Source organism: Gavialis gangeticus, unplaced genomic scaffold, assembly GCF_001723915.1.
Source record: "Gavialis gangeticus isolate Ggan-Ray unplaced genomic scaffold, GavGan_comp1, whole genome shotgun sequence".
NCBI lineage: Eukaryota > Metazoa > Chordata > Crocodylia > Gavialidae > Gavialis > Gavialis gangeticus.
In genome coordinates, this window is record NW_017729032.1 from 139,200,733 (window position 1) to 139,209,850 (window position 9,118).

The 9,118-nt window shown below is 40.0% G+C and overlaps 1 protein-coding gene across 4 annotated transcripts in view; it reads left to right on the forward strand.

The window, feature by feature from the left end:
- ARHGEF7 (Rho guanine nucleotide exchange factor 7) overlaps positions 1-9,118 on the forward strand; it is a 264,001-nt gene that overhangs the window by 134,921 nt on the left and 119,962 nt on the right. For 3 of the 4 annotated variants that reach the window (XR_002098888.1, XM_019524331.1, XM_019524330.1), the window contains exons 7-8: positions 5,334-5,428; positions 5,825-5,920. Coding sequence is in view for 3 of the 4 variants with exons in the window: in XM_019524331.1 (XP_019379876.1) it covers positions 5,334-5,428; positions 5,825-5,920 (191 nt within the window). In the remaining variant the exon portion in view is untranslated. Of the gene's footprint in view, positions 1-2,535; positions 2,638-5,333; positions 5,429-5,824; positions 5,921-9,118 lie in introns of those variants that run through there. The other variant, XM_019524332.1, reaches the window with a different exon arrangement.

The following is a 9,118-nucleotide window of genomic DNA, read 5'->3' on the forward strand; positions in this document are numbered from 1 at the left end:
CTTTGCTTTTTGCTCCATCTCATCTGCTGCTTTGCTGCTTGTCCATTTCTCAGTCTGCTGTGTGCTATGCATGGTCTGCCTGTGCCACTTTTGGCACCTGTGCTACAGGTTGGTCACCCCTGCACTACAGTAAGGTCCATTGCAAAAAATAAAAACAGAATTTTGCAGAATTATGTCCTGAAACTGAGCTTAAAGTGTGCAACTATGTACAAAATTAAAAATGTAAAGCTTGACTGTGTAGCTGTGCCTATTTTATACATATGTTCAGAATAAAATTACTGAATGAAAACTTCCATTGGGTCAAAAACTTTAAAATTCTGAACTCCTAAGACAACCTTTTCGGTTTAACCGCCCCCCCCCCGCCCCCCAAGAAAACAACCAAAAAACCAAAACAAAACAAAACCCCAACTTTTTAACAGTGGTAATGCATGTGATCCTTTTATCTTGTTTTGCATTTGTGGTGTTAGTAAAAAATTATCTTGGTCAGTTTTCTTTTTTCTTTCTACTTTTTTCTCCAGTTTAATTTATTTTGTTTTGTTGGGTCTAGTTTTTCCATTGACGAAACTGATCAATTTTTGGTTTCACAAGGACATTTTGCTGAAGGGCTGAAAAAATACTTTGATTCCAAAATTCAGATTTTGTACAGATTTAAATCTCAGCATTTCTGTGCTGAAGTAAACCTGCTTTTAAAAATCATACCTTTTAGTCTTCTGCGGCTTATTGCCAGTTGGCAACCTTTAGTTGGAACTAAATTGTCCAGGTTGTATTTATATTTTTGTATCTTTTTTTCTATCCTAGCATAACTTCTTTGCCTTTTTTAGTTGGTCACACTTTCACAGGTACAGAATTTCTCCTACGTCAGACATTTCATCATTGCTCTGTGTTGGTAATGGATTTGAGTCAGTGCTGAAGCTAAAAATGGAACAGCCTCCAACAAAGGAGCATTTGGCACCTGTGGCCCAAAGGCTGCAGCCTGAATTAAAAATAGATATTACGGAATCATTTGCATTCGAGGCCATTTCTTGAAACTAGTATTGGCTAGGCCTGTTCTGAAATTGGCAGGCTTGGATTCAGTGATGTGTGTGGGATATCATTTTTCTGGCCTTGTAATATACTGGCAAATGGAAGGAGCTTCTAAGCTTTGCAGTAATTTCATTGCTGTTTTTTTTTTCAAAGGAGATTGGATACTAGACAGTCTCATGGGTATGTGGAAGGAGGGAGTAATCAAAGGTTAGTTAGTAGCATGGTACGTAAAACTCTGATGTTCCCACTCCTTCCAATTGGATAATATGGTGGAAAACTTCCTGTTCTGATGGCCCATGGAGCCTATTGCAGAGTATCTCCCACTCTCCCACTTGCAAATGCTTGCTTGATTTTTATTTTTCTTTATTTTTTATGAAGGTATAAAACACTTTCTGCAGTTAATGAGCAGATTTCAAATTTCTAGATCTCCAGCTAGACTCCAGTGCATGTCTATGGGACACTGAGCATGTAGGATAGGTGTTTATTCTCATACTCTGCTTGGCTAGGGAAGTAGAACTATATAGAAGGCTTAGGGTATACCCTGAGTACATGAGACAGGTATTAAAGTACTACTACTCATTAGGATTTGGGCATAGAATTAACCATTAAATATTTTTCCTTTTCACCAAATTCAGTATCCTGTTGTTACAAAGTGAGCCATGTTCTCACATAAGTAGCAGAGGTTTTTTTCCCCAATTCTTTTTTCTTTCACTTGTACCTAAATGTCCATTATTGAATAATAAAGCTTAATGTGTCAGGGTTGATCTTCATTAGGTAAGCCTGTAAGACCATTATTTACTATTTGATGATAGCTCAAGGTTATATAAAGAAGGACTTCTAGTTGATATTTTAAAGAGGAGGTAAATAAATAGTTTGTTTTCATATAGCATGGATATTTTTGATTTCCCTCTCTTCACCATCCCTCTCCCTGCTGTTATACGCTTGAGTCCTCTGTTAAGCCATATTTTCAGAATTGCCACAGTGAGCCTTTGCATGTGCCCTGTTATTGTCCAGGCACTTTTTACGCAATTGCAGCTGTGCGGTTTGTGCATGTGCAGCATTTTGCATGCCCTTTGTAGGATCCTAGATTTTAAGAATGTAGATTTTTGAGTTCCAATGATGCAAGCAAATTACAGAATGATTCTTAATTAAGATAATAAGCTGGTGATTTACAATTGAGTAGTGTGGTGGGAACTATATAAAAAAAATTGGAATGTGCCACATGTTCTGAATGTACTAATGAAATCTTTATTTTTGTGTGATTTGGAAGATGGTCAGTGTGTAGGTCATTTTGATCCCTTTTTTTTGGAGATTATGTGCCTTAGAAAGGTCACTTGGGTTTTGTGTGATAGAACTGTTAGGCATGTTTAGTTTTTTTTTTTTTCCATGCCTTGTGATCAAGAGAAGGCTTGCACTGGATGAGCTCAGCTTTCTGTGCCATTCTCTAGTGTTATGGATTGTGCAAGCTGTCATTTCAATGAAAACAACCCACTCCTTGGTACTCTGTCTTTGCAAATGTTGTGATGGAGTTTTGGGAACAAGGTCTTTGAGGTCTCATGGGGTCTTGCAGCAGCCAGAATGTGCAGAAAGCAGGAAAGGGAAGAAAGGTGATTTATTAGTGCACGCGGGTATGATGATGAGATTGGGAATTAAAATTCTTTGGTCTTGAGGTGCACTGTAAAGACGTTACTAGGCATTGCATAGACTCTCAAATCTTCAAACCACTGTACCTTTAATCCTTGCAGCATCTTTGGTGAGGTAGGTAAGTGAAAATGGCTGGGGGTAGAGACGCCCAGAAAAACGACAGTTTTTATATTTATGTAAAGAACCTTAAAGTGCTTTTTAGAAAACAGAAAATGTTGTATGTGATGATGGTAATCGGCATTTAACAGGAAAGTCAACTAAAGGAGACATGTAACCTATTTTGAATTGCTTTGAAAATATGTACATATTTAATTGAATTGTTTATCATTGGTAACCATTTAAAGTAATTTTAAAGTGGGTCAAGTGAATATGGCAGCTTATTTCATTGAATAGGATGTGCAGCACAACTTCATTTACTATTATATTTGTATCAATTTCCAAGGGTACCATCGGATATTGCTTAATATTTTTTTTTCTCAAGTATTTGCTATCTTTGTAATGCTATCTTCTCCCCCCTCCCCCGTTTCCCCCTTTGCAAATTATTGAGTATCTGTACAGGGTATGTTTTTTCCACACTAAGGTTTTGCACACTTACTACATCATGAAAGAGAAAATATTTAGTAATCTGTTAGTATTTCATCTGTTTTGCCTTTTTGAACACATTAGAACTTCTGTTTATGTTCACTAAAGTTGTACTGTATACTTTAGTTTGCCCAATTAAGAGCCAAGGCTTTCTCTGTAACATTCTGTCTGAGTGTTTTGTAGAATGGATACATTTTAATCTTTGGGTCAGGATTCACATTCCCAACAAAAGAATGAACTCGAAAGTGGTCTCTCTGTTTCTTCAAATGAATAGAGCCATTCAGGGAATAAAACAGAATTCTGTGACACCAGTGAAAGAAACAGTGAATTCTTCATTGACATACTGAACTATTTAAAGTTACTTCATCAGGTTTGCATTTAAGCCTGAATGGCTTTTTTATCTCCTAAAACAGTACAGACTACAGCAGTGAATAATGCAGCCAGTACACTCTATTATAAATGTTGAAACTAGTACTAATGCAGACATCTCAAATATGAGAGAGAGAAGATAGTATGGTGCTTTACATGTATTAAAATTCACAGAACTACTCAGAGCACATCCATGCCATACTGGGTTGAAGAAAGCAGTAACAAATCAATTTTGCAGTTCCTTAAGATAACCCCCAACTCTGTAGGACAACTTCAGAGAAGTATATTTAGTGCAAGCAATTATTGCTAAATCAATAAGTATAAGATCATGTCCTTGTTTTATACAGTAAAGTCTAGCCTTTTAGAGAAAATGAAACCAATGAACGTTATCTTTAGGAGCCACAGAAACTGGCTGCTTCACAGAGACTTACAATATATGCACAGTAGAAGTGAGCTGGATATGGTTGAGACTATTTTGAAGTCTCTTGAGAGGAGGTAGTTTAATATAATCAAAACGGTCTCTTGTACATTTCAGGGTATTCTAACCTATTGTGATTTATTAGTGCAGGATGTAAAAAATAACATGCCATATTCTGTAAGCTTTTGTCTTTGGTCCAGAAACTATTGTATATTTGTGGGGGGGGTTTTAGTAGTTTGTTGCTATTGCTTTTTCATTTGGTCAGAGCCTATCTTTTAAATTTAATTATTTAAACATAATTATGTTGCTAAGTAATGCTGGCATTTGTCAATTCTAGTGGTTTCCAACCCTTGATTTGTGTGCGAGGCCTCTGAGGTTGTTTGTAACAACTGGAAATTTAAAAGGTAAAAATAAGGTCGACAGGGAAAGCAAAGTGTGATGTTGTCTCTAGCATGTAATTTGCCTGGTATGTTGCCCATGGGCTGCTGAAGGTTTGGGACAGTTGGTCAGTTTCAGTGGTTTTCAACCAGGGTGCCAAGTAACAGTTTGATGTACAAACATCTACATGGTTTACAAGTTAAACCCAGGAATATGGTATAAAAATCCATGGTGTCAAAAACATTCTGACCTATTGTGGTTTTTGATTTCTTTGAAACAGAAGCTTTACTATTATTTTCTAGACTCAACAAATGAGTGAAATGGGGTGCTGCTAAATTTAGAAACTTTATGGAGGGGTGCCCCGAGTCTAAAAACTTGAGAAACGCTGGTCTTTTTAAAAAAATGCTAATATCTTTAGATCCAAATTTAGCAGAGATAGATTTGTACTTTTGAACAGACACAATAACAATCTATTAGTTAAGACTACGTGATTTCAGATGTCTTTAATCATTTGAGTTGAGGAGTTGCTTCTGTCCCTGCTTAACTCATAATCTCCCAATCCTTCCTGAAGTGTGTAGAAGCAGTAATATCTCCTAATTCTGAAAATGGTCAGAATCAATATTTAAATTCTTGAGGAAACATTTCTGCAAATTATAATGAAACCTCCCTAGAATGCAACACTGGCAACTACAGGAAACATCTTTTTTTCTAAGTAGTAGCTAGCATAAATTTAATTGTTGATCTGTGTAGTGTTTAAAAAGCTTATTCTTGATACCTGAATTTTTAATGTACTCATTAACCCTTTGACGTTTTCTGTGTTTTCACAAAATATTAATTGTACCAATTTATTTATTCTCAAAGTTAAATATTCTGTTGTTCATCTCACAAAATAGTAATCAATAACTGTCATGTATTGTAGGTACTACAAAATATTTTAGAAACAGAAAACGAATATGCTAAGGAACTACAGACAATGCTTTCAAACTACCTGCGACCATTACAAGCCAGTGAAAAGTATGTGAGTCTGTTTTAAAATTTAAAAAGGCTGGGGGGGTTAAGTATAGTAGAAATGTCCATTTTACTGGCTGTACAAGTATCTACTTAGTATTGAAATGCTAGTGTAGCCTGAAATATACAAACAGAAAGGACTACTTGAAGTCGGGTTCTGTTCTTGTTTTGTTTATACAGTTTTTAGTAGACAAGAGTCCTGATCTCTGACTGATGTACCTATGTGCTATATATTAAGAGCACAAATAATATGTATGTATTAGTGTTGTTAAATTCACAATTTTTTCCTAAAGCAGAATTAAAAAGTCAGTTGGGGTATTTTGTGTGTTGTCTTTTCCCCCACAATGGCTTATTAAGCTTCTTTCTTTCTCTTTCCCTTCTCCCCTTCCCTCTTGGCTCCAGGTTAAATTCTATAAATACTTTGTATTTAATGGGAAACCTGGAGGAAATCAGTTCTTTCCAGCAAATGCTTGTACAGTCTTTAGAAGAGTGCACCAAGTAAGTATTATGAATGATTTCTTCAGAACTGAAACTGGAAAATTTATCTGTATTTGCATATTATCATTTGTAATTGATGGTTTTACAGCACTGAAGCATTTGGTGTTGGGAAAGGGAGTGGAGCTTCCTCAGTGGCAATCGTTTCCATGGCGCATGGCTAAACTGATAATAGTATTCTTGCAGTAGGACAGAAGTTGCACATAAACTGGTTTAAGTGACCAGAAACTGGTTTAAATATGTAACAGAACATAAGTTCAATGCACACAAATCAGTTTCAAAATGGTCAAAACTGGTTTGAGATAAATGTGGTTGAGTGTAGTATCAGACTTAACTGATTTGGGTCAAACTGGTCTATGGACTTCTGTCCCAGACTCCTTCCTGTTTTAAATTAACTCACAGTCCCTCAGCATCTCAGCTTGCTTTTCAGCTCTAGGCTGGGCTGGGCTGGGAGCTTCAGAGAGCAGAGCTGGCCCTGCCCCTCTCCTCCCTTTTTTTTTGGAGCTTTGGCTGGCTGAGAAGGAGGTGGAGACTGCAGGCACAGCAGCTTCTGCCTGGCTTCTCCCTGTCCCCATCCCTTGCTGCTTGCTGCTCAAGGAGGGATCCACCCCCTCTCCCACAGCACAAACCCCAGCTGGCATCCGATCACGGTCATGCTACTCCCATGCTAGCTAATGCTGAGAGCTGTTTGTGTGTGTGTGCCTCCAATTTCACTGGAACACAGGCATACAGAACAGTGTCAACTTAGGGCTTTTTGGAGCTAGTCAGCAGGCCAGCTGGTAATGTTCCTCTGTTCTTCCTTAAATGCTTTGTAAAAAGTTGTTTAAGAAGAGCTTGAACTGATGAGAGAGAGGCTTTGTTTTCTCGATGGTCTGATGAGCTTTGTGTTCCGATAAGCTCCCTGCTAGCTGCTGGCTTGCTGGTGCCCCTCACTGCCCCCACAACAGCCCCCCCTGCCCTGCTTGTGCTTCTTGCCCCCAAGCCCTGCTGGAGGGGTCCCCAGCTGCCAAGGCTATGGGGCCAGGGACCCAAGTCTGCAGTTCCCTGCCCCCAACAGCAGGCAGCTGCAGCAAAAGCAGTATGGATCCAGCTCCCCCACTGCTGCTGCCTGCTCAGGCGGGGGTGAAGGCAGCTCCTGGCTACCCCCCAGCCCTGCTGGTGCCCCCAGCCCCCTGCAAGCCCCACTTACCTCACAGACTCTAGGAGTGAAGAGTGAGGCTGAGCTGGGCCCCGAGCTGTAGCTGACTGAGAGTCTTAGGCCCCTCCCTTCCCCCTCCCTATACCTCTCCCCCTCTGGGCAGGGCTAGGGGTCGCCTGCCCTGTTTGCAAGTAGCTTTTGCAGGTTGGAGCTCAACCAGCTTGCAGAGCTCTTTGCAAAAGCAGGGAATCCACAGGTTTCTCTGATAAAAAGGGGAAATCTGTGGTTTTCTCCATTTTTTTTCTGTTGGAAACAGAAAACCCAGATGCCTGGTGATGACTGCAAAAGTGGGGTATTTGGAGTAAGTCTAGCTAAAAAGTATTGAGATTTTTTTTTTTTGACAAAACCTTTTTCCATTGAAAAATATGAGTTTATCTAAACAGAAGCTTTTTTCCACAAGGTATGCTAAACCAAACTTTAATAGGACAGATTTCTCAGGTTGCTGAGGATGGGATTTCTATTTAAAATCAGAGCATGACAACCACTCTAGAATAACCTGTAGTCTGGCCATTTAGAACCCTGACTTTTGATGCTTGAACAAAGGTTCAAGTTCCTGCTTTGCCGTTCTCCCATATCTGATGGGAGTGCTGTAAATACTCAGTTATTGGTTATTTTGGGGTGATCTTACTGTCCTTCCTGTTAGAGTTGTTTCACTTCTGTTCCAACTTAAATATATTTATGTGAACTTGAATTTGGGTACCCTACATCCCAGGTCCCTTTGACACTTTCTGTGACCAAACTGACATTTATTCATATGAAGTGGAGCAGCCTTAACAAGATAAACTGAAAGATCCCTCCCTCCAGAACAGGTAGCAAGCTTGTAGTGGTCAGGTCACTCAAGGTTGTACGAGATGCAGTGACAAGCTTCTAAAACAAAGACTTTAGCCCAAGTCTTCCATATCATTGGAATTGGTTATTTTGAAGTGTGTAATGTATTAATGTCTTGTTCCGTAATTTCTTTTGTAAAGAAATTGAGGTGTTTTGAGCTTGTCCAAGTGTGGAATGGACAAACTTTTGAAATTTCAGAATTTTATGGAGAGGAAGTGTTGTTTCTTACTGTGACAGGGTGGTTGAAACACTCTGCCACAAGAACGGGAAGAAGGTTAGGAGAAGAGACTTACCAGGAGACAACAAAGAAGTTGAGCAAAGGCGGGGTAAATGTCATGTCCCAACTGATTAAGGAAAGCATCTGGGGCCACAGCATTTCAAAGGCAAGCCCAGCAGCTAGAGTTCGAGGATGGAACAGGGAGAGTGGCATGGCAGGAGAAAAAGGGAAAAGCCCTGCTGAAAAAGAAAAAGGAGAACAGCTGAGTCGGGGAGGCAGCAAATTGCACGCTGCCATGGGGAACACAGCTGAGAAGAGGGAGAATTTAAATGGACACTGAGGAAATGTCTGGGGTTGGTTCAGGAAGAGGAAAAGTAGGATGACACTAGAGAAGACGCCTGGAAATGATGTAAGGAGGAACTGAACCTGAGCCCCGGTTTCTGGACTTACCTGGGAAGAACTGGTGAAGAGACCAAGGGATCACTCTGCTGGTGAGTGCAGTCCTGAGGAATGGAGATAACTCCTCCAGGATCCAGGAGAAAGAGAGAGACACAGACAAGATTACACCCCAAGAAGGGGTAAGTCCACCTGACCCTGAAGGTAAGGGCAGGGTGAAATTAAGAAGCAGTTGTCTTGGGACTCTTGCAGGGAAGAATGGAGCAAGCAGCCAGCCTAGAGGAGGATACCTTGAACAAGGAGTCCGTAAGACCAGACCTTTCGGTCCAGTAGGCAAGTAACATCAAGCCTGGAACATCTGGTGTGGTTAGGGAAGGGTATGGGGATGGTGGAGCCCTGTGAAGATAAGGGGCCCTCCTGAGCCTTGGTTGATCCTTCTGTCTCTCAAAACGAGAGTTGGGTATCTCTGTCATTAACATCAACATGTGGCAGGCGATTTTGGAAGAACAGAATACTACAATTCTAGTGGGAAGACGGCCCAGTTCCAGGAGACATGTCACCA